Below are 26,219 nucleotides of genomic sequence, written 5' to 3'. Positions count from 1 at the left end.
GGCACTGGGCCAGGAGATTCTGATGGTTGATTCCTCTCCATTAGCTCCTTTGCCAGGTGATGTCTTGTTGCAACCTATGGTGGTGCCTTCACATGCTGTACAAGTTAGCAACTTTAGGATTTTGGTTGAGAATCAGTCTGCCAGGGAGACCCTTATTCCTATCGGAACCATCATGGGTCACATTTACCGTGTTGAAAGTGTCATCTCTGTGCCTTGCCAGAAACAAGAAAGAGCCGTATTTGACAGCAGCCAGATTGACTTTGGTGAATCACCTGTGCCTGAGGAATGGAAAGACCGGCTGAAGAAGAAATTAGCGGAACGCCCCCACGTGTTCTCTGTCAATGAATGGGATGTGGACCTTGCAAAGAACGTTGAGCACACCATCCGTCTGGGCGACACAAGGCCGTTTCGCCAAAGATCTCGTCGACTTGCACCTGCTGACATTGAGGATGTAAGGAAACATCTGCAAGAGTTGCTCTGTGCTGGTATTATTAGAGAATCACGAAGCCCTTATGCTTCACCGATTGTTATAGTTAGAAAGAAAAATGGAACAATACGGATGTGCATAGATTACAGACTTCTTAATAGTCGGACAGTCCCGGACCAATATACAACTCCTTGCATTGATGAAGCCCTAGATTCTCTGTCTGGCAGTAAATGGTTTTCAGTGCTCGACCTGCGTAGTGGATAATACCAGATTCCCATGGCAGAAGAGGATAAGGAGAAGACAGCCTTTATCTGTCCATTGGGTTTTTACCAATTCGAGAGAATGCCGCAGGGAATAACAGGAGCGCCTGCAACTTTCCAGCGACTAATGGAAAAAACAGTGGGCGATATGAACCTCCTTCAAGTCCTTGTATATTTGGATGACTTGATTGTATTTGGAAAGTCCCTGGAGGAGCATGAGGAGCGACTCCTTAAAGTCTTGGATCGTCTTGGGGAAGCCGGATTAAAGCTCTCCCTGGACAAATGCCAATTTTGTCAACCCCAGGTGAAGTACCTTGGGCACATTGTGTCTGCTGAAGGTGTCTCTCCGGATCCACAGAAGATTGAGGCAGTGACCACCTGGCCTCAGCCCCATGACCTAAAGTCTCTAAGATCCTTTTTAGGCTTCTGCGGATACTATAGGAGATTTATTGCTAATTATGCAGCAATTATGAGACCCCTCACTGAACTGACGAAGGGTTATGCTCCCACACAGAAGAGCAAGAAAAAGAGTCCAGATCTCAATAGGACCTACCTGAAAGAGTCAGAACCCTTTGGGGAACGGTGGGATGACTGCTGCCGACAAGCTTTTAATCAGATTATCCACTGCCTAACACATGCACCAGTACTAGCTTTCGCTGATCCTACAAAGCCCTATGAGCTACATGTGGATGCTAGCTTCAAGGGACTGGGTGCTGTACTATATCAGCTACAAGAAGAGGAACTAAGGCCAGTTGCATTTGCCAGCAGGAAACTTAGTCAGTCTGAAAAGAAGTACCCTATACATCAGCTTGAGTTTCTGTCGTTAAAGTGGGCGGTGGTGGATCGTTTCCATGATTACCTCTATGGGGCGCGCTTTTCAGTACGTACTGACAATAACCCTTTGACTTATGTTCTGTCCACTGCCAAACTCAATGCAGTGGGACATAGATGGTTGGCTGCTCTGTCTACGTACGATTTTGATGTTTATTATCGTCCAGGCCAAGCACAACATAGATGCGGACATCCTCTCAAGAAATTTTGTCGATGACACTGCATGGGAGACTATACCTGAGGCAGCTGTTAAATCCATTTGTGGGAGACTGCGAGTATCAGAAAACCCAGAGTGTTCAACAAGATGTGTAGACCAAACTGGAGCTTTACCAGAATGCATACCAGATATATATGCATTCCCACTGAGAATGGAGTTGCAGTCTCTGGAACATGTATCAAAAGCTGATCTTGTTCAAGCGCAAAAAAGATGACTCAGTTATTGGTCCAGCTGTCCGGGCAGTTAAGCTTAATCAGTGGTCCGGTTCTACTGGCCAAGAATGAGTCAAGACATTGAGCAACATATTAAAAGTTGTGGTGAATGCATAACACGCAAGACTCCTGCCAAGAAAGCTGCACTACTTCACCAGATCTCCAGTAGTGGTCCGTTGGATCTTGTGTGTATTGATTTTCTCTCGATGGAGATGGATTCCAGAGGCATGAGCAATGTTTTGGTGGTGACCGATCACTTTACACGTTATGCTCAGGCATTCCCAACCAAGAATCAAACATCTCAAACCGTGGCCAAAACATTAGTGGACAAGTTTTTCGTCCACTATGGTTTACCAGCTCGTATCCATTCTGATCAGGGACGAGACTTTGAGAGTCGCCTTATTAAAGACTTACTGAAAACTATGGGGATAAGAAAATCACGGACTACACCATACCATCCACAAGGAGACCCTCAACCAGAACGGTTCAATCGAACATTGCTTTCGATGTTGGGTACTTTAAGCACAGAAAAGAAACGTCAGTGGAGTCAGCATGTTCCTTATTTGGTCCATGCGTACAACAGTACCAGGTGTGATGCAACTGGATTTTCACCCTATTTTTTAATGTTTGGTCGTGAAGCCAGATTGCCAGTAGATTTGTGTTTTGAGACAACAACTGACAAAGCTGATGAGAGTCACTCGCACTATGTGGCGAAGCTAAAGGAAGACCTCCATCAAGCCTATAAGCTTGCATCCGAGACAGCAGACAAAGTCCATCAAAAGACCAAAGCGAGTTATGACCGAAAAGTTGGTTTCCAGTCTTTGGAAGTAGGAGACAGAGTCCTGCTAAAGAACTGGGGTCTGAAAGGGAAGCATAAGTTGCAAACTAGATGGAGTCCCATACCTTATAAGGTTGTTGGGAAAATGCCCAATCTTCCTGTTTATCAACTGAAGAAAGAGAACGGAAGTGGTCATCTGAAAACAATTCACAGAGATCACATCCTGCCTATTGACCAACAAGTGAGATTGCCTACCACTACAGAGGGCCAGCCTCGTTTTAATAGACAAAAAACAAAAAACAAGACACCAAAGCAGGCTACAGTTGTGTCTGAACCTCAACCACCACTGGATTCTGATTTGGCCTCGGACGAGGAATACTCGTACTATGAGCCTCCAAAACGTTACTACACTCGGAAAAGAGGGAAAGAAGGATTGAAGCACATCTTCAATTCTGAGACAGCTGCACAAGAGGCCACTGTGAACGAACAGGACAATGTTGCTGCGGAACAAGATTCTACTGATGGCAGTGATGGGGAATTGCGGTTGGAGGATAGGGAATCCCTTCAGGGCAGTGAGTCTGAGGCAAACTCAGTGGTGGATATACCTGAAGAGGCTGAACAATCTGAAGAAGATGAACAAGATTCTTCCCCACAACGTGATATGAATTCTAGAGATGGCTCATCGGTCAAAATTCCAAAATCACAAACTCGTAAACAGTTGTACGACACTTCTAGTTTAAGGCCTAAGAGACAAATTAAACCAGTGGTTCGCTTAACCTATGATGAACCAGGGAAACCCAAAGATCAGCCTATTACTATTATCCATCAAGGGGTTGTCATTACTATAGGTAAAGATTAACATCCATAGGGTGTTCTTATAAGATTCATCCTATCCCTGAGTTCTTGTAGTTCTTTGCTAGTCTGTTGAGGACACCAGACATTTAGTGGGGGGAGGGTGTAACCCGGATAGTAATAATATAAGAGATGGCAAGGATAAGTTTGTTTATTATATCCTTTTATTTCAATTAACATTTCAAAGGTCATACAAAGTTATCAAATATGTTTGCATTGTTTAATATAAGTTCTGTATTTTGTGGTGAATTGCCAGTGAAAATTGTATTTTCCTACAGGAGTACGGTCAGTGAAGGTAGCACAGGGGAGGAGAAAAGAACCAGAGGAGAGGGCGGAAAAAACACAGGTGAGAGCAGAGGGTGGAGGAGGAAGCAATTGAGGAAATAGCCAAGGAGAAGCAGTTAGTGGAGATAAAAAGTGAGTAAGCTCAGAACTTGTCGACAGGAGAAGTTTTAATAAACAGCATGCAAGGTAGCAGGACCCTGTAGAGTTTCAACGAGAAGCTGTGGTGGGGTGTGCCTGTTTTTTCTTGGTTGCTGTACTTACCTGAGAGTAAGAGCGAAGCTAACCTAGCTGTTCGCTAACTTGGACTGCTGTAAGCTGGTGTTTCGCTGCTAAAGTGGAACAAAAGGGCTGCAGAGGACTGTTACCGGCTTGGATAACACAAGACGGACTCCAGATAGTCACTCTGAGTGCCCACGTCGCTCAGAGTACCTCTGGCACCGTGGGAACTGAGGACCAGGAGATGTGGAGCCCGTAGAGAGCACCTGGAATCCCAACTGCATCATTCCTGAGCTGCTGTTTCATCTGATCGCTTTGGAGGTCCATTTGGGCATAGGACACAGGTACTGAGTTGCTTTAATATTTTTGCTCTTTGAGTGAAGAGGATCGGGACTGTGGAGTTGGTGGGACTCTTCCATTTTTTTGAGTAGCTGATCAGGCCTGCAACGTAGAGGTAGTTTCTGCCGGCATTAGGTTTAGATGTACCATACTGGTTATATGATTGGTGTTTACACTGTATGTGCATTCATTGATTCATGGTACGGGTGACAATATTATGTTTTTACTGTTTTGTTTGCATTTCCACAAATCTGCCATCTTTTTATATTATTAATTGTGTCAAATTAAAGGAGGGTTACTATGGTCTATTTACAGGGTGTGTAGTGTAATTTACTTTAGTAGTGTTCAATGCTGCTTGATCCAAAAGCTTTAGAGATATTTAAACTAAATAGTAAGAGGGTATATGGAGATTTAAGAACCCAAACCTCACTTATCTATTATATACCTTAAGTGAGGGCTACAGAAGAATCGGCCCGAAAAGGGGAAAAACTCGTACAGTGTACGCCCGGCTTAAGTAGGCTGCTTGTCCCTGTGAAAAGACCCGCCCACTTCCTGGTTTCTGGGGTGCTGACCTCAGTCCCATCCATTGGTTCCCTCGGTTCCACCTCAACCAATGGTTCATCACCACCTACAATCACCTCCTGTTCATAAGGAGAGCCAACCCGTTGATTGAGGCAGCTTGTCACAGCCAGTTGACTTGTGTGCCTCGTGTGAATAAGAAATTGTTAGTTAGCTTATGCATTTGTGCTTAGTGGAGTGGCTCGTTTAAGTTTATGGTTATCCATTTTGGTTTGTGTTTAGTAGCCTGTGCCAGTGTCTTTTGTTGTGTTTGGTTGATGTGCCTTTATTAACTTGAGGCCAGAAAGAGGGTGGAATTAGGGCCAGAGTCCTCACTGATTGCCACACTGAGTTTTCCTATGTTAGTTTCATTAGGTGTAGTGGGTGCTGTGCTCTCTGTGTTTTTTAATAAGAATCGCCTCTGTTTAAATGTAGAGTTAGGCACAATCCTCCTTTTGAGGATCTCTTTTATTTAACTTGGTTTGTTATTTTCACAGCACCTTCATCCACCCTTCTTTTTGTTTGTGTATTGCCTGAAACTCTTGTTACCAAATAAATCATTTGATAAGAACTTACCGGTTTTTGCCTATATGTTTATGACCCCACTCCCCTAGACCAACAGGGGGGTCGTAACAGATCCAAAAGCAGCAAAGCAAACGTGACGTAACTGGTTTATGTGGAGCTGCTGCCGCCATGAAATACCATTAATGTTGTTGAACATGACTGGTGGAGAAAGGTGCGTTCATTAATCTGTGCAGAAGTCATTACCTGTGGTTAAAAATGGAAAAGCCTCAAATGCTTTCCAGAAATGCTGAATTCTCTGTTTTTTCCTCCATTTTCTCATGTATTGGTGATGGCCGAGTAGTGTCCATGTTATTCTGAGCAACAGAAAACTAATGAGTCCAACAGCGCCACCTAGTCACACTAGGAATAAAACAGGTTTGACATCGCAGGGGTGAGCAGGGCATTTAACCGGTGTCTCCTTCAAAAAGCATCCACACAAATATCCACCAAGCATGCGACAAAGCAAAGCTGGAACCACAACATGCACATAAAACAGCCTCCTTCCTACACATTGATCAGTTTGTTCTTCTGGAAACAGGCTTGCAGATCCACAATCTGTCATCAGTGAGCTGCTGAAAAGATGTCAGGACAAAAACATTCATCTGCATTTCATAGACGACGTTGAACATTTATTGGGAATCAAGTGAGACACGACCTGCTGATGTTTGATTCTAATGGATGTTTTAAAGCTAGAAACTGAACCAGAGGATCCAGATAACTTGTTAAACTTCTGCTTTTAAACTCAGTTTTGAAATGTCCGGACAGGAAAGGAGAAAAAAAGGAAATGATTCATGTTTGAATTTATGATGAAAAGAGAAAATCTCTTTTCCTTCTTCAATGTCCACAGTGGACTTCATGAGGAGCTGCAGGTGAAGGTTTTACCCCCACAGTCCCTAAACAGGATTAAAATCTATGTTCTGACCTCAGCAGAGCAGAGCTGCATGATGAGCCACAGATCCAACAGAACCAGAACCGTTCTGCAGGAAGAACAGAGAAAATCCTCCAAACAAGATCTGAAAGTCTCTGAGCTGCTGCAGAAAGTGTTTCCATGCTCACCAAAGGAGAAGCTGGAGCAGATCAAACTTTATCTTTACTCACTTTTAGATTTTACCCTCAGAAAGAAGGAAATTAAAATGATTTGATCTAAAATCATGAAGAAAAGCTTCATCCTCTGATTGAAGAAACCATCATTTACTCACTGAGCTGTTTGCAGCAACAGATAAAATGACCAGAGCTGCCCAAACATTTGCAGAAAACATCTAAAATATCCTGAAAAACCTCCAGAAACTGCATCACAATGAAGCAAACATGCAGTCTGAAACTTAGAGTTGAGGTTGTTTTTTTTTTCAAATTTCTTGGTTACAGGCTGAAAATGAATGTCAGGTTCAAACACCTAAAACATTCATTAAACAGGGAAGAAAGACATCAGACATTAGATCTTTTTTAACTTGTAAGGAGAAACCCCCTATCCTCTCTCAAGCACACCTGCTGTTTCCTGGTGTTTATTAAGATATCCTAGTTACAAAAAACGTTGTTATTCTAAGGGAGTATGGGAGACAAACAGCAATGTGATCTTTATTATGAGAGATAACAGAGAGATAATACAAAGCAGTTTTCCAGAGTTCAGTTATGCATATGCACACCAGATGGCTGAATGCAGTTCATCAGTCTCGAAAATACCTTGAAAAACACTTATCATTATCACGTTTTTCTACCTTTTTCAGGCCTTCTGTAACAATAAGAGAAAAAATCAATACACACATACAGTAAAATAAAATGGTAACCACTGGTCTATATGTTCCAGTAAACACAAACACAGTGTGAGAGAGAGAGAAAGAAATAGAGAGAGAACAGTTACCTAAACAACACTTTAATATCTGAATAAGGTCAAACCTTTTTAATAGTAATGAGTAAATACATGATAAATGCAATGAACATGGTAAATAAAATAAAACTTGTAGAGAATAGTAAAAATAATTCTAACAATGAATCAGAGAGAATAAAGATCAACTTTGCAGTTTCATCAGATTCAGATCAAAACTACATGGAGCCACTAAATGCAGCTTAGTTTTCATTTCATCCTCATTGGTCCACAGAGACAAACGATATCAGACACTAAATGACAGACATGATCAGATAAACAGGATCAACATCTCTAAACTCAGAGTTCATCATCAGGATCCATTCAGTCTCTTTAAGCTCAAACTGCTGCAGCTTCAACCTCTGGATCATCAGGACAGCTCAGATTCTCTCCTCTGCAAAGGATGGCCTCCACTCCCTGCAGAGAGAAGAAGGAGCAACAGAGGAGATCAGTGGGTGTTTCCAGCCTCTGGAAGCTGAACATGAACATCTCATCTGTTTGTGAAACATCAGCTGACTAAGAAACATGGAGGCTGTCCCTGAACACATCTGGATGAAACTAATGAGAGAAGGACACATGTCCAGATGTGCTGAGTGGACTTCAGCAGAGCTTCTGCTCTGTAGAAAGACCACATGGTGACTAAATGTAATGATGGGCTGTGAAATCAGTGATTTGCAGGCTGCAGTCAGACTGATCTCAGAGCTGTGACTAAGATGAAACTGATCAGCTGTTTGCTGTTAAAATGAGAGAACAAAGAGTCTGAGATCAGATCTGATGCTCCACAGCTTGATGAATGAGGACCACTGTCTCTAGACATGGTGGAAGGCTGTCAGCTGGAATCCAGCTGCATTTCCTGGAGACATGAACACAACAACAGTCATCTTCACATGGACACAAACACAGGAACACAACAAGCTGCTGGCTCCTCTGATTGGCTGATTGTTGTCTTTGTGTCCAATCAGGAAGTCTGTCACCATTCTCCTCCCACTGAGAAGCTGCAGCTTTACTGGAAACACTGGATCTTTGCTTTGGTACCAACTGGGTTCAGAACAGTTCTGCTGACAGCAGCTGGACTCACTCCAACCATCTACTTACACAGATTTCAGTTTGTAGTCTGGACTCTTTACAAGATCCTGCAGCTGCTGAACATCTGACTCCTTCAGGCTGTTGTAGCCCAGGTTCAGTTCTGTCAGATGGGACGGGTTGGACTTCAGCGCCGAACACAGAGAATCACAGCTGATCTTTGACAAACTGCAGAGCTGCAAACTGAGTAAAGAATAAAATATGTGAGCTGAAGCCACCAGGATGCAGGTTCTAACAGTCCAACAGAACCAGTTAAAGAACTCTCATTAATATTAATGACAACAAGCTGCTGCTTCAATAAAGACCTGCTGACTTCAGCTCTTCAACAATCAACAATATCAGAACTTTCAATAGTTAAAACTTGTTTAGCAGTTTTTACAGTCCTGCGGTCTCATTTATAAAACTTTGTGTGGAATCTGTACTAAAAGTGTACGACAAGAAAAAGAAAAAGTATGGCAAAAATATTCAGATTTATAAAACCATGCACACACACACCAGCAGCCATTTTCCTTTCTAGATCACAGCTGTACCTATACATTTGGTACCAGGTTCTGGCTCAGGTTCTGCCCTCTACACGCCCAGATTCAACCAGAAATGGTCGATGCAAAGCACCTCATGAATGTTAATGTGTATAAAATGTGTCAGCTGATCATTTTTTCATCATGGTGACGTGGCAGCCACAGAGAAAAAGCAAAGAAACGTTGGGAAAATTTCCCAGAGAGGCGTTTATTAAATGTGGAAATCAGAGGTAAAAGCTCAGATGTTGTCCACATTAAAACAAGTTGTTAATAAGCTGTTAAAATAAGTTGTTAAAAAGTAAACAACGCTGTGCTCCGTGTTGAAATTCCCCTGTGGCTGTGGGTTCAGATCCACATTCAGAGGAGAGAGGTTTCCCCTCCATTATTACCCCCCTACCCCCCCCCCCCCCCCCCCCCCCCACCTAAAAAGGTGATGACTGCCTGGGTATGAGCAGAAAGCCTCCTTCTCTGCTCTCTGGGGGTTGGAGAGCTGCCTTTCAGCTCCTCAGAGGGAGGTGTCGCCACTTTCCCCCGTGGGTATCAGCACAATGCATGCTGGGAGTCAGAAGCAGGATATTGGCCAGTCCTCATTATTGGCCAGGAAATATTTGATCCCTTAAAGCGCGTTTCCTCAATTCTCCATCTGCACGGTCTTCCAGCAGTGCCAATGCATCCAGCGAGCAGCATTACACACGAGTGTGTTTGACTGTTTCCAGCAATTAAAGTGATTGCTGCTCACCTCATCACAATAATCTGTGGAACACGTCACCCTGGTGATCATTGGAGAGAGGAATGTGAACGTAGAAAACCCAGACAAAATGTTTGCAGACTTTTATTTTAAATTTAAGATGGCTTATGGACATTTTTATTTATTTGAAATGTCCCAGATGTATTTAAGAGTCACCAGGACAAGAATGAATAATACTGTGGTTTTAATGCTTCTGATCAAGATGATCTATGATTAAAGTCTGATATGGAGTGAAATGAATGTCTGAGAAGAATCCTCATGCAGGTTGGCTTTAATTCACCACTTCACCATCTGCGTCACCAATTTCCCCGTCTCCAAAATGAGCGTACGCCTGAGTCAGAGTTGGCATGAGGACCACACATTTTCCCCTCGAGTTCAATTTTATAGATCCCAACTTTTGATGGAAAGTGGCGTACGCACATTTCAGGTCCATTTTGTGTGTATCAAGCTTTCTAAATGACAGCCCTGCTGACTTCAGCTCTTCAACTCTGTCAGCTCCACCAGCAGCTCCATCAATACAAACTCAGGTTCTGCAGCCAAATTATTCAAGTTTCACAGAAAACAAACAAGTCAGCAGCAATTGTGGAGGAAATATGAACAAATGGAGATTAATGCAGATAAATGAACTATTTTAATTATTCCACAGCGATAAAACATGATGTCATGGAGAATATTTAATGTAAAACTGACTTTAGGAGCTGAAAGCCCAGAACCAGAACCTGGTACTGTGACATGTTGTGTCTGAGTGTTTTAGTCAGTAAAATCCTTCCAGAGCTTCTAAAAGTGCTGAAGCATCAATCAGGGATTATAGATTTGTTCCTGTCAGACAGATTCCAGGAGCTGAAATTCACTTTTGTAAACTGGGTTGAATCCCCTCTGACCCACTTCACATGAGGGGGATTTATACACACTGGGGGTCCGAATGCTGTCCGGTTCTGACCTGAGATCAGGGCTCAGACTCAGTTACTCAGAGAGAAAACATTAAAAACTGGCTCCAAGTCCAGGAACAAAGTCAGGAAATATTTATTAGAGAAGACGATCTGAACTTTGTATTTCAGCTGAATTTTATCAAATTTTTTACAGAAATATAAACTCAACTATTTTGAAAACATCCTATATAAAATGTAGAAAAAAAAAATCTGATGAAGGTTTAAAGAGATTAAAAACCCTTCAAATAAATTAAGCATTAGTATTTTTCATTTCTTCTATCTTCCGCTTTCTCAGTTCTGGATAAAAACTGAAACCCTAAACTGAGATTAAAATCATTGTTTCATGTTTTCTGTTGATTATTTAATAAATCCTGGCAGGAAGTTGGAAACAGAAAGAAACTTTAACTGGAGCAAAGCAGTGAAGAAGAAAGCAGACTTTACCTTGAAGATCCTCAGTGTGGATCAGTAGAATATCAGCCAGATGTCTGCAGTTTAGTGTCAACACAACTTTCACATCATAAATATCAGAACTAAAACATGGAGTCTGACCTCAATATCTGTAGTTTGCAGAGGGGAGTCTGGAGAAAACCACAGAGCTCCTTCACTCCAGCATCTTTCAGGTTGTAGTTGTTACTCAGGTCTAGTTCTGTCAGATGGGAGGGGTTGGACTTCAGAGCCAATCCCACAGAAGAACAGCTGATCTCTGAAAAACTGCAGTCTATCAATCTGAATAAAGAATAAAATATGTTAGCTGAAGCCACCAGGATGCAGGTTAAAACTGAAATATGAACAAATAAATAATAAAATGTAGAAAATTAATTTCCCTGATGTTTTCAGTCGGGCCTTCAGTGGTTCTGAGCTGGAACCAAACTGGACTTTAATAAGCAAAGTGTGACATCAGAGCTGTTAATTAATGCTGCTGTGATTGAATGGAAGCAGCTCATTTTCACAGTGACAGTAACCTTCTATTGAGGGGAACTGAGGGATTTATCTGAAGGATCAACAGCTGCAATAATTACACTTCACTCATCTCTAAACACATGAATACATGACTGAGAACAGAAGCGCTTCTACCTGTTCTACTGTCACACAGGATGCTGCATCACAAACAGAACCAGTCTGATATCAATGTTATCAGCAAAGAAAGCAGAACAAATTCCCAACAAACATCAGATTTCTTCCTCCAACCATCCAAGCTGAGATTTAACTGGAGGCCAACAGTTCCGAGCTCAATGTTGCTTCAGTCCAGAAGGTGGAGCCCAAAACAAATGGACCTTTTCCAGTTTTTATTCTGCAGAACATTTGGACCACATTCAGACTCTTCAGGAAAAATGCTGCTTATTTTTTCGTGGACTTTCCTGCTTGTGTCTCTGACTCCTTTTTTGTCGGCTATATTAGATGATGCTGGATTCATGGTGAGGATATTTACAGAGAGTCTGCAGTCATTTCAACAAGTCCTCCCATTGTTTAGATCCTGGCTCACTGAAAAGGGCTCCTAGAAAGTAGAGCTGAACAATATCAGGAGAACATGGCTGTACAACCAGCAGACAGGACCCACCGGCCTCTGCTTAGGAACATTTTTACTCCAACTTCCCAGAAACCCCTACACCACTCCCATATCTGTCATGGTGGTTCATCTGGACCTTTTCTCTCCACGGTTCTGACCTCCTCAACCCTCTTTCTCCTAGAAATCCATCATCCTGCCTGTCTGGGCCATCTTGGGGTTTTGGGACCTCCTGTAGTTTGGCTGCTGGGCCAAACCAACAAACTCCAGCAAGAAGCTCCTTCTAACAGCTCCAACACTGAACATCTCTAGCTGGGCAGTCTTTCCATGAAGCTTTCTGCTTTCAGCCGCATCCACCACACTCTTTTCCTCCCAGCTTCTCTGGCTTTGGTCCCGTTCTGACTGCTGCTGGGTCTGGTTCTTTATTTTTCTCATCTTGGTCCTTCTGGCGTCCATGTTGGATCTGCTCCCCTCTGCTGTGCTGCTGAGCAGAACTGTTTATGGTTCTTCACAGTTTCCCTCTGCTGGACTTTTTCTTTGGCCTTTGTGAGTGTTAACTCAGAGTCCATTGGTACCGGTTCAGACAGCTTTATGTCCTTTTATCCCAGCTACAGTTCTGGCCCGTATGAGTTCTTCTTCCAGTTCTCCAGAACCACAGTTTGCTGCCAGTTTGTGTCCAGCTGTAATAAATGGTTCTGCTCTCTCTCCATCTTGGTGACGTCTGGAACTGAACTGGGCTCTTTTAAAGATGATGGAGGATTTCCCCACATAGTGCTGCTCAAACACAGCTTTTCCAGCTCCAGCCATCTTTTCTCTGCTCTAGTCAAAGGTCCAACAGCTAAAATGTCATCTGCAGCTTCTCCCACAGCAAACAGGAGTGAACTAACTTGATCTTCCTCACATTTCTCATCTAGAGCTGCTGCAGTCTGAAACCTCTCCAATCTTCTGGCCCACCTCGCCCGTTCTGCAGGACAGGAGAAGTCCAACGGTTCTGGAGGGGTTACTTGTACTGCCGTCTCCATCTTTGTTCTTCTATCCCTGGTTTCCTCACCTTCAGGATGTAAACCTCTGGATGTCTCTCGGTACCTCTCCCTCAGCCCACATGGGCCCGTCAGGACCACATCCTAGCAACACCAGCAGCTATAGTGAGGTGGTCAGCTTAGCGCTGGCTTTCAGTAGTGATGGTCTGCTTGAAGCTGAAGCTCTGGAGCATTTGTCAGAAACAGCAACACAGTCCTTCAGAAGAACTTTGTTGGGGCTTGATTCATGGGGCCGGGTCATGGGTCAATGAAGTCCAAAGCTTCATTTGGGACGTCATTGATCTGGTGGTTCAGCACCTGCTTCATGGCTTTCAGCAGAAGTCCATCATGTGTAACAGCCGCTCCATGTAGCTCTATAATGAACCAGCAGGTTAAATAGGGATGTAGTACTATGGACCGGGCCCTGGAACCTTTAATCATGGCTCAGCGTACCACCTATTCACAGGAGATACTATGTTATTTATTTCGATTTCTCCTCAATAATTACTGTTTAGTTTAATGCTGCTGCCTCCACTTAGCAGCAATTTATCAATTTATAAACCTTAGATAACCTACGAAGAATTAAACTTTAGTCCATTCTAATCTGATGTTAGAAACACTCCCATGAAAAATAAAATACTACATAATTGTAAAACAAAACAGAGATCCATGAAATATGTTTAGGTGCATGTTTTTTTAGAACAATAATAAGTAAATTAAAAATAATTCCAGTCACACCAAATATGATCTCAGCAGTGTCACAATAGTTTCTAACAATATTCACCTCTCAGGTTTATCAGGTTAAACTGCTCTCAGTCCAAAACATCACTTATCAGGTCAGCTAATATTGACTAAATACGGATAACTGAAGGCAGAATAAAGCGCTGCAGGCCTGAGTCGTTGCTTGGGTTTGTTGTGGCTAAAAACAAACATCCAGTTCACTTGCTGAGCAAACCAATTAAAATCAAATGAACTTGTTAGGTTCATGGAGCCCAAATCCTTTAGCGTTTTGACTGGATGGGGAAGGCTAGATGGGGGATCCCTTTAATGTGCAGCTGGTCCAGATGAGGAGGCAGGTGAGGGCAAAGGTCAACCCTCAAGGTTGTCCAGGGCAGCAACATGTGAAGCCAAAGCAGCTGAATAACCAACGTCTGCTCTTCCAGCGGGTCCAAAGATTGGCTCCTGGTCCACTCTGGACATCAGCAGCTCTTAGCTCCTATTCATTTATTTACAAAACTCATTTTTTTCTGATATGAAGTCAGTAAGAGTTTAACTGGCCAATAATGTTAGAAATTATTCAATATACAGTAAAACCAGCTGCTACCACATTTAAATACATGCTAATAGTTCTTAGCAATGCTAACTTTGGCTCAAAGCATCATTCTGAAGCAGCAGAAACACAAAGACTTTTATCTTCAGTCTGCTTCTTAAAGTCTGTTACTTGTCTGTAACTTTGCATTAACCTCAGTAGTAGACAGCTTTAATCTCTCATCGTTATAATTCTGCTCCACACCGGGCCCTCTGGCTTGTCTGCTCATGCCTGTGCATATTCTCAATCATCAGAGTCATGGCAACTACAACAGGATTAAATCCAAGGTTAGCAGACTTTCACTCAGTTTCTGTGAAAACGTTTCAACACCTGATCCAGGAGTCTTTGACAATCCTGGAGGCTCTCAGTTGAGCAATGTGGAGTTTAGGAGTTGCTGTTTTTAGGCAGTAAATCCTGGCAGGAAGTTGGAAACAGAAAGAAACTTTAACTGGAGCAAAGCAGTAAAGAAGAAAGCAGACTTTACCATGAAGATCCTCAGTGTGGATCAGTAGAATATCAGCCAGATGTCTGCAGTTTAGTGTCAACACAACTTTCACATCATAAATATCAGAACTAAAACATGGAGTCTGACCTCAATATCTGTAGTTTGCAGAGGGGAGTCTGCAGAAAACCACAGAGCTTCTTCACTCCAGCATCTTTCAGGTTGTTTCCGCTCAGGTCCAGTTGTGTCAGATGGGAGGGGTTGGACTTCAGAGCCAAAACCACAGAAGAACAGCTGATCTCTGACAACCTGCAGCTCTCCAATCTGAATAAAGAATAAAAGATGTGAGCTGAAGCCAACAGGATGCAGGTTAAAACTGAAATATGAACAAATAAATAATAAAATGTAGAAAATTAATTTCCCTGAATGTAAAAGTCCCAGAAACATGATGAACTGATGTCTGATATTTGATCCAGTAGAGCTGATTTAAAGAGTTAAACCCAGCAGAACCAGAACATGTTATCATGACGTGTTGTTAGAATATTTCAGTCGGGCCTTCAGTGGTTCTGAGCTGGAACCAAACTGGACTTTAATAAGCAAAGTGTGACATCAGACTGTTAATTAATGCTGCTGTGATTGAATGGAAGCAGCTCATTTTCAGTGACAGTAACCTTCTATTGAGGGGAACTGAGGGATTTATCTGAAGGATCATCAGCTGCAATAATTACACTTCACTCATTTCTAAACACATGAATACATGACTGAGAACAGAAGCGCTTCTACCTGTTCTACTGTCACACAGGATGCTGCATCACAAACAGAACCAGTCTGATATCAATGTTATCAGCAAAGGAAGCAGAACAAATTCCCAACAAACATCAGATTTCTTCATCCAACCATCCTGTAATGATTTGAGTTTTTGTTATGGTTTGATTGTGTTGTTTTATGTTATCAGTCAGGGTTCTGTAAGCTTTTAGTTCAGTTTGGTTTACCTGCCAGCCCTCTTAACTGTCTTAGTTTGTTTTGGGCCATAGTGTGGGCTCTGGGGTTATTTGGTATTTTGATTTTGTGTATGTGATCAGTTTTATTTGCTATCTGCCATGTTTTTCTGTTATTGTTTTGGTTTCTAGCTTGCTTCTGTTTTCTGTTGGGAACTCGGCACTGATGGCTGGTTTGATTGTTCTCTTTATACGCCTGCTCTGCTCCACCCCTCCTGCAATTACCTTTTACTGGATTCACCTGGTCTCAGCTCTATATAATCCCTGTTCAGTCACTCATCAGTGCCAGTTCGTCTGTTCTTGTTTGTTGGTGAGTCTGATCCAGTGTCTATAGTTACCTGTCGATCCTTTCCTTATTTGTTACAGCGTTCTGAGCCATTTTAATTCCTGTTGACCTGACCTGACCTGATTCTGTTCCTGTCTAGTAGTGCTGATCTGTTCCTAGTCCTCCTGCTTAGTTTATTTGTTACTAACCTCAGACCTGTTCTTGGACGTTGCTTTTGGATTCTGTTTTGGACACTCTTGTTTTCTGTTTTTTTTTTTTCTCAGTTTTTTGACCCTGGACTGATTCTGGATTAAGATTCTTGTTTTCCCCTTTTTTGTGATCTGACTGCCTCAGTTGTTTGGGTTCCTGTCCCACTATCAGTTCCAAAATAAATACCTTTTGTCGGCACTCTATTTGTCTGGCTGAATACTGGGTCCACATTCTGAATCATTACAGTACGAACTGGTCCCTATGGACCCATCAGCCAACAAACAACCGAACCAGTCAGCACGGACCAGCCGTAACCGAAGGCCACTCCCGTCTCAGTCTTTTCGCACGGGCAGGCTTATTGTGGTTGATAAGCAAGCCTGTTTTCCTGGTCAGACAGAAGAACGGAGTTACTCGCCCAGTGGTTCTGTCCTCGTTTCAGCCAGTGGATTTAATCCAGATCCGAGCCTTTTTATGGAGGTTGATGCAGATATCATCTCTGATATTCGCCCCGATCTTTTCCTTAGTTCTGTCCAGTTTCCTGATTATGTTGAGGAAAGTTGTCAATCAGTGCATCTTCATGCCGACTCGTCTCCCCAGGTTGCTGCAGGGCCGCTGCACTCTCCCTCTGATCAGCCCCACAGACGTCGCCGTAAGCATTCCACATGGAAGTCATTTACCTGCGATAATAAGACAATAATTTCCTCTCAGCTTCTCTCTACTCCTGACTCGGCATGGTTGCCTGCGCTCAGCCCCGCTGTTACCCCAATCCAGCTTCCTCCTTCCCATTCAAATAGTCCAATCCCAGTTTCCGTTCCAGTTGATTTCTCCGTCCCTCCTAACTTTATGTCACAGGACGATTTTGTTTCTAGGAAGAAGGAGGAGTTAAGAGCCTTGGCTCGTGTAATCAAACATCTGAGAAATTCACTTTTTTCGCATTATTCTCTGGAGGTAGAGATTACGTTAAAGTCGTTAGAGGAGAATTACAGGGTGGCATTAAAAGCTTTTTACCACCATCCCTCATCACCTGCTCTGATCAAACCAGCTCCAGTAAGGACTCATAACCACGCCTCACGTCCCGCCTCTGTCTCCGAGGGTCTGGCCGACGCCTCAGATCCTGTGTCCATTACCGAGGGTCTGACCGACGCCTCGAGTTTTGAGTCTGTCCAAGGTTCTGGTTGATACCTCTGGTCCTAGCCTGTTTACCATGGTGGGCACCACAGTGGCTCCTTCACCAGCCCGTGAGGTAGAGACCCAGATGGGCTCTCCGTCGGCCTGTGAAGTGGGATGCCAGGTGGGTTCTCCACCAACCCGTGAGACGGGGTCTCAGGTGGAGTTCTCACGGTCTTGTGAGGCGGAGACCCAGATGGAGCTTCCACGGTCTAGTGAGGCGGAGACCCAGATGGAGCTTCCACGGTCCTATGAGGTAGAGACCCAGGCGTGGCTGCCTTCGGCCTGTGAAACAGGGTCCCAGGTGGGTTCTCCACTTCCTAGGGACATGTCTAGCCGGAGTAGCCCTCCTCTGGGTAACCAACATCAGGCTTATCAACCTAGAGGCAGGGGTTTGGGTGCGCGTAGGGGGGTTAAACAGCAGAGAACCCCGAGTGAGGTTAAGGGCCTTAAGCTCCAACTCAGGTCTCAGCCTCCACACATCGCGAGTGATAGTCAGCCTTCTGAAGTCTGTTACTGGTTATCACTACCTGATTCTCTCAGAGGTCTGATTCTGAGGCTTATGGTTGCCAAGGTGTTAGCCGTTGCGTGTAGCCAGACGCCTCCTGCACCAGGTAGCAAGACGCCTCCTCCTGAACTTTGTAGCCCAGCGACGCCTCCTGAACTTTGTAGCCAGACGCCTCCTCCTGAACTTTGTAGCCAGACGCCTCCTCCTGAACTTTTTAGCCTAGCGCCTCCCGGGGTTTTCTTTCACAGGTATCGTCCTCCAGGGTTCCTCTTCCAACTCCAACCGCCAAGGGCCCAGCATGGTCTACGCCGCCCGCCAAGGGACCAGCTTCATTGTCTCCACCCTCGAAGTATTCTCCTCCGCCGTCAGCTTCAGAGACCTCTGCTTCAGAGTCGACCTCCTGAGGCTCTACTTGGCCTTCGACCTCCTGAATCTCCAGTCCGCCATCCTCGCGGGCGCCCGCCGGAGTGCCTGACCCGCCGGGGCCGTCCTCGCGGTCGCCCGCCGGAGTGCCTGACCCGCCGGGGCCGTCCTCGCGGTCGCCCGCCGGAGTGCCTGACCCGCCGGGGCCGTCCTTGTTTTTGTTTTGGACTCGTTTTTAAGGGTGTCTGGAATCCACCCTTGAGGGAGTGGTTCAATAATGATTTGAGTTTTTGTTATGGTTTGATTGTGTTGTTTTATGTTATCAGTCAGGGTTCTGTAAGTTTTTAGTTCAGTTTGGTTTACCTGCCAGCCCTCTTAACTGTCTTAGTTTGTTTTGGGCCATAGTGTGGGCTCTGGGGTTATTTGGTATTTTGATTTTGTGTATGTGATCAGTTTTATTTGCTATCTGCCATGTTTTTCTGTTATTGTTTTGGTTTCTAGCTTGCTTCTGTTTTCTGTTGGGAACTCGGCACTGATGGCTGGTTTGATTGTTCTCTTTATACGCCTGCTCTGCTCCACCCCTCCTGCAATTACCTTTTACTGGATTCACCTGGTCTCAGCTCTATATAATCCCTGTTCAGTCACTCATCAGTGCCAGTTCGTCTGTTCTTGTTTGTTGGTGAGTCTGATCCAGTGTCTATAGTTACCTGTCGATCCTTTCCTTATTTGTTACAGCGTTCTGAGCCATTTTAATTCCTGTTGACCTGACCTGACCTGATTCTGTTCCTGTCTAGTAGTGCTGATCTGTTCCTAGTCCTCCTGCTTAGTTTATTTGTTACTAACCTCAGACCTGTTCTTGGACGCTGCTTTTGGATTCTGTTTTGAACACTCTTGCTTTCTGTTTTTCTTTTCAGTTTTTTGACCCTGGACTGATTTTGGATTAAGATTCTCGTTTTCACCTTTTTTGTGATCTGACTGCCTCAGTTGTTTGGGTTCCTGTCCCACTATCAGTTCCAAAATAAATACCTTTTGTCGGCACTCTATTTGTCTGGCTTAATACTGGGTCCATATTCTGAATCATTACACATATAAGCTGAGATTTAACTGGAGGCCAACAGTTCAGAGCTTAATGTTGCTTCAGTCCAGAAGGTGGAGCCCAGAACAAATGGACCTTTTCCAGTTTTTACTCTGCAGAACATCTGGACCACATTCAGACTCTTCAAGAAAAATGCTGCTTATTTTTTCCTGGACTTTCCTGCTTGTGTCTCTGACTCCTTTATTGTCGGCTATATTAGATGATGCTGGATTCATGGTGAGGATATTTACAGAGAGTCTGCAGTCATTTCAACAAGTCCTCCCATTGTTTAGATCCTGGCTCACTGAAAAGGGCTCCTAGAAAGTAGAGCTGAACAATATCAGGAGAACATGGCTGTACAACCAGCAGACAGGACCCACCGGACTCTGGTTAGGAACATTTTTACTCCAACTTCCCAGAAACCCCTACACCACTCCCATATCTGTCATGGTGGTTCATCTGGACCTTTTCTCTCCATGGTTCTGACCTCCTCAACCCTCTTTCTCCTAGAAATCCATCACCCTTCCTGTCTGGGTCATCTTGGGGTTCTGGGACCTCCTGTAGTTTGGCTTCTGGGCCGAACCAACAAACTCCAGCAAGAAGCTCCTTCTAACAGCTCCAACACTGAACATCTCTAGCTGGGCAGTCTTTCCATGAAGCTTTCTGCTTTCAGCCACATCCACCACACTCTTTTCCTCCCAGCTTCTCTGGCTTTGGTCCCGTTCTGACTGCTGCTGGGTCTGGTTCTTTATTTTTCTCATCTTGGTCCTTCTGGCGTCCATGTTGGATCTGCTCCCCTCTGCTGTGCTGCTGAGCAGAACTGTTTATGGTTCTTCACAGTTTCCCTCTGCTGGACGTTTTCTTTGGCCTTTGTGAGCGTTAACTCAGAGTCCATTGGTACCGGTTCAGACAGCTTTATGTCCTTTTATCCCAGCTACAGTTCTGGCCCGTATGAGTTCTTCTTCCAGTTCTCCAGAACCACAGTTTCTTGCCAGTTTGTGTCCAGCTGTAATAAATGGTTCTGCTCTCTCTCCATCTTGGTGACGTATGGAACTGAACTGGGCTCTTTTAAAGATGATGGAGGATTTCCCCACATAGTGCTGCTCAAACACAGCTTTTCCAGCTCCAGGCACCTTTTCTCTGCTCTAGTCAAAGGTCAAACAGCTAAAATGTCATCTGCAGCTTCTCCCACAGCAAACAGGAGGGAACTAACTTGATCTTCCTCACATTTCTCATCTAGAGCTGCTGCAGTCTGAAACCTCTCCAATCTTCTGGCCCACCTCGCCCGTTCTGCAGGACAGGAGAAGTTCAACGGTTCTGGAGGGGTTACTTGTACTGCCGTCTCCATCTTTGTTCTTCTTTCCCTGGTTTCCTCACCTTCAGGATGTAAACCTCTGGATGTGTTGTCTCTCGGTACCTCTCCCTCAGCCCACATGGGCCCGTCAGGACCACATCCTAGCAACACCAGCAGCTATAGTGAGGTGGTCAGCTTAGCGCTGGCTTTCAGTAGTGATGGTCTGCTTGAAGCTGAAGCTCTGGAGCATTTGTCAGAAACAGCAACACAGTCCTTCAGAAGAACTTTGTTGGGGCTTGACTCATGGGGCCGGGTCATGGGTCAATGAAGTCCAAAGCTTCATTTGGGACGTCATTGATCTGGTGGTTCAGCACCTGCTTCATGGCTTTCAGCAGAAGTCCATCATGTGTAACAGCCGCTCCATGTAGCTCTATAATGAACCAGCAGGTTAAGTAGGGATGTAGTACTATGGACCGGGCCCTGGAACCTTTAATCATGGCTGAGCGTACCACCTATTCACAGGAGATACTACTTGTTATTTATTTAGATTTCTCCTCAATAATTACTGTTCAGTTTAATGCTGCTGCCTCCACTTAGCAGTGATTTATCAATTTATAAACCTTAGATAACCTACCAAGAATTAAACTTTAGTCCATTCAAATCTGATGTTAGAAACACTCCCATGAAATAGAAAATAAAGTAATATATAACTGGAAAACAAAACAGAGATTCAGGAAATACATTTAGATGAATGTTTTAGTAAAACAAGAATAATTCAATAAAAATAATTCCAATCACACCAAATGTGATCTCAGCAGTGTCACAATAGTTTCTAACAATATTCACCTCTCAGGTTTATCAGCTCAAACTGCTCTCAGTCCAAAACATCACTTATCAGGTCAGCTAATATTGACTAAATACAGATAATTGAAGCCAGAATAAAGCGCTGCAGGCCTGAGTCGTTGCTTGGGTTTGTTGTGGCTAAAAACAAACATCCAGTTCACTTGCTGAGCAAACCAACTAAAATCAAGTGAACTTGTTAGGTTCATGGAGCCCAAATCCTTTAGAGTCTAGACTGGATGGGGAAGGCTAGATGGGGGATCCCTTTAATGTGCAGCTGGTCCAGATGAGGAGGCAGGTGAGGGCAAAGGTCAACCCTCAAGGTCGTCCAGGGCAGCAACATGTGAAGCCATAGCAGCTGAATAACCAACGTCTGCTCTTCCAGTGGGTCCAAAGATTGGCTCCTGGTCCACTCTGGACATCAGCAGCTCTTGGCTCCTATTCAATTATTTACAAAACTCATTTTCTTCTCATTTTGAGTCAGTAAAAGTTTAACTGGACAATAATGTTAGAAATTATTCAATATACAGTAAAACCAACTTATCCTCAACAGTCTTTATGAGCCTTTCCAGTCTGGTTTTCGCCCCTCCCATAGTACTGAAACCGCCCTAATAAAAATCACAAATGATCTCTTCATAGCTGCTGATTCTGGACTCCTTTCCATCCTCATCCTCCTCGATCTTAGTGCGGACTTTGATACCATTTCTCACCCCATTTCAATAGATTATCCTCTCTTGGCATCTCTCACACCCCTCTTGACTGGTTCCGCTCATATCTCTCCGACAGCACTCGTCGGAGAGATATGAGCGGACCCAAATTTTTCACATAGCACCCTTCCCCTGTCACTACTGGTGTCCCTCAAGGCTCAGTTCTTGGCCCCCGCCTTTTCAATTCCTACCACCTTCCCCTTGGCAGCATTTTTCGCATATTCAACATTCAGTTTCACTGTTACGCGGATGACACCCAGCTTTATTTATCCAGTAAACCCACTCCCCCCCACCCACCCACCCTTGTCCCTTACTAACTGCTTACTTGAAATTAAAGACTGGTTCACCTCAATCTTCCTGAAACTAAACAGTGATAAAACCAAACTCCTTCTTGTCACCACCAAATCCACCCTATCCAAAATCAATAGTTTCTCACTACCCAATGACAACTCCTTGGTCTCCCCCTCCCCTCAGGTCAAGAGTCTGGGTGTTATCCTCGACTCCTCCCCTATCCATTCAGTCACACATAAATAACATTACCCGGACTGCATACTTCCACCCACGCAACATTAACTGCCTCCGTTCCTCCCTTACCACGCACACTGCCTCTCTCCTTATCCATTTTCTCCCGCTTCCTTAGATCCTACTCCTCCATCCACCCCCAGCTCGACTTGTCACCATGGGGAGCAGAGCCTTCAGCCGCTCCGCTCCTCAGCTCTGGAACTCACTCCCTCCTGACCTCCGCAGTATTGACTCTCTCCCCTTATTCAAAACCAGACTCAAAACCCACCTGTTCCAGTTCACTTATTTGTAAATACACTGCTCTTGTTCCCTCCCTATAACTGTTTTTATGTTCCTGTAATTTGTATTTTTGTATTTTAATTTTTATTTTCTGTAAAGTGACCTTGAGTGTCCAGAAAGGCGCTGTTAATTAAAATATATTATTTTTATGATTTTCAATCATCAGAGTCATGGCAGCTACAACAGGATTAAATCCAAGGTTAGCAGACTTTCACTCAGTGTCTGTAAAAACGTTTCAACACCTGATCCAGGAGTCTTTGACAATCCTGGAGGCTCTCAGTTGAGCAACGTGGAGTTTAGGAGTTGCTGTTTTTAGGCAATAAATCCTGGCAGGAAGTTGGAAACAGAAAGAAACTTTAAAGGCATACTACACTACATTTTTCAGTTAATTAATGTGTTCCATACCGGTTTGGATGATTAAATGAGTAATTTCAGGTCGAACGAAGGTTTTCTCGGCCGCCCTGGTGGTCTGTGGGGGAAATACCGTACTTGCAATTGCAGAAGCCCTTGGCCCGCACACACAGGCTCAGAAGTCTTGTGCAAGACCGCGAGAGTCGGTCTTGCTTTACGACGAGAACTCCATGTGTTTTTGCCCTGCCATTCACTATATGCACGCGCGAAAGCAACAACAAAGAACCGTGTGTTAACGTCAAATAAACATGCAAGCATATCAAGTTTTTTAATTATTATTATTATTTATTTATTTTTTATTTTTTTGAATGTTGGCGAGGCGGTAGCGTGAGTTTGGCGAGGCAGCACCTCGCCAAGATAGCGCTGCGGGAAACCCTAATGTACATACTTTCACTGTGTTAGTCATTGTTTGTACTGCCGTTTTTTCGACTTTTCGTTGCGTTCGCCTGTCTGCTAAGCTCAAAACAACCGCGCCTGGCTTGACGGAGAAACCAGAACAGCTGAGCATCTTTATCACAGTGCACTTTTACTTTCGCTCCCTGGGGGAGCCTCGCTGGAAAATCAACCCCGGTTGCATAGTATACCTTTAACTGGAGCAAAGCAGTGAAGAAGAAAGCAGACTTTACCATTAAGGTCCTCAGTGTGGATCAGTAGAATGTCAGCCAGATGTCTGCAGTTTAGTGTCAACACAACTTTCACATCACAAAATATCAGAACTAAAACATGGAGTCTGACCTCAATATCTGTAGTTTGCAGAGAGGAGTCTGGAGAAAACCACAGAGCTCCTTCACTCCAGCATCTTTCAGGCCTTTGTTGTTACTCAGGTCCAGTTCTGTCAGATGGGAGGGGTTGGACTTCAGAGCCAATCCCAGAGAAGAACAGCTGATCTCTGACAAACTGCAGCTCCTCAAGCTGAATAAAGAATAAAAGATATGAGCTGAAGCCAACAGGATGCAGGTTAAACTGAATTATGAACAAATAAATAATAAAATGTGGAAAATTAATTTCCCTGAATGTAAAAGTCCCAGAAACATGATGAACTGATGTCTGATATTTGATCCAGTAGAACTGATTTAAAGAGTTAAACCCAGCAGAACCAGAATATGTTATCATGACATGTTAGAATATTTCAGTCGGGCCTTCAGTGGTTCTGAGCTGGAACCAAACTGGACTTTAATAAGCAAAGTGTGACATCAGAGCTGTTAATTAATGCTGCTGTGATTGAATGGAAGCAGCTAATTTTCACAGTGACAGTAACCTTCTATTGAGGGGAACTGAGGGATTTATCTGAAGGATCAACAGCTGCAATAATTACACTTCACTCATTTCTAAACACATGAATACATGACTGAGAACAGAAGCGCTTCTACCTGTTCTACTGTCACACAGGATGCTGCATCACAAACAGAACCAGTCTGATATCAATGTTATCAGCAAAGAAAGCAGAACAAATTCCCAACAAACATCAGATTTCTTCATCCAACCATCGAAGCGGAGATTTAATTGGAGGTCAACAGTTCAGAGCTCAATGTTGCTTCAGTCCAGAAGGTGGAGCCCACAACAAATGGACCTTTTCCAGTTTTTACTCTGCAGAACATCTGGACCACATTCAGACTCTTCAGGAAAAATGCTGCTTATTTTTTTCTGGACTTTCCTGCTTGTGTCTCTGACTCCTTTATTGTCGGCTATATTAGATGATGCTGTATTCATGGTGAGGATATTCACAGAGAGTCTGCTGTCATTTCAACAAGTCCTCCCATTGTTTAGATCCTGGCTCACTGAAAAGGGCTCCTAGAAAGTAGAGCTGAACAATATCGGGAGAACATGGCTGTACAACCAGCAGACAGGACCCACCGGACTCTGGTTAGGAACATTTTTACTCCAACTTCCCAGAAACCCCTACACCACTCCCATATCTGTCATGGTGGTTCATCTGGACCTTTTCTCTCCATGGGTCTGACCTCCTCAACCCTCTTTCTCCTATAAATCCATCATCCTGCCTGTCTGGGTCATCTTGGGGTTCTGGGACCTCCTGTAGTTTGGCTGCTGGGCCGAACCAACAAACTCCAGCAAGAAGCTCCTTCTAACAGCTCCAACACTGAACATCTCTAGCTGGGCAGTCTTTCCATGAAGCTTTCTGCTTTCAGCCACATCCACCACACTCTTTTCCTCCCAGCTTCTCTGGCTTTGGTCCCGTTCTGACTGCTGCCGGGTCTGGCTCTTTATTTTTCTCCTCTTGGTCCTTCTGGCGTCCATGTTGGATCTGCTCCCCTCTGCTGTGCTGCTGAGCAGAACTGTTTATGGTTCTTCACAGTTTCCCTCTGCTGGACTTTTTCTTTGGCCTTTGTGAGCGTTAACTCAGAGTCCATTGGTACCGGTTCAGGCAGCTTTATGTCCTTTTATCCCAGCTACAGTTATGGCCCGTATGAATTCTTCTTCCATTTCTCCAGAACCAGTTTCTTGCCAGTTTGTGTCCAGCTGTAATAAATGGTTCTGCTCTCTCGCCATCTTGGTGACGTCTGGAACTGAACTGGGCTCTTTTAAAGATGATGGAGGATTTCCCCACATAGTGCTGCTCAAGCACAGCTTTTCCAGCTCCAGCCATATTTTCTCTGCTCTAGTCAAAGG

At 44.0% G+C, this 26,219-nt stretch overlaps 1 protein-coding gene across 1 annotated transcript in view; it reads right to left on the bottom strand.

Moving 5' to 3' along the window:
• Nucleotides 1-26,219, bottom strand: part of LOC118561490 (NACHT, LRR and PYD domains-containing protein 12-like) — a 90,632-nt gene that overhangs the window by 25,292 nt on the left and 39,121 nt on the right. The window contains exons 11-13 of the mRNA XM_036133612.1: nt 24,327-24,503; nt 15,103-15,276; nt 11,228-11,404 (exon numbers count right to left, since the gene is read on the bottom strand). Coding sequence (XP_035989505.1) covers nt 11,228-11,404; nt 15,103-15,276; nt 24,327-24,503 — 528 coding nt within the window. The remainder of the gene's footprint in view (nt 1-11,227; nt 11,405-15,102; nt 15,277-24,326; nt 24,504-26,219) is intronic.

Source organism: Fundulus heteroclitus, unplaced genomic scaffold (genome assembly GCF_011125445.2).
Source record: "Fundulus heteroclitus isolate FHET01 unplaced genomic scaffold, MU-UCD_Fhet_4.1 scaffold_65, whole genome shotgun sequence".
NCBI classification, from domain to species: domain Eukaryota; kingdom Metazoa; phylum Chordata; class Actinopteri; order Cyprinodontiformes; family Fundulidae; genus Fundulus; species Fundulus heteroclitus.
The sequence above is the reverse complement of the archived record's forward strand: the minus strand, read 5'-3'. Positions and strand labels throughout refer to the sequence as shown.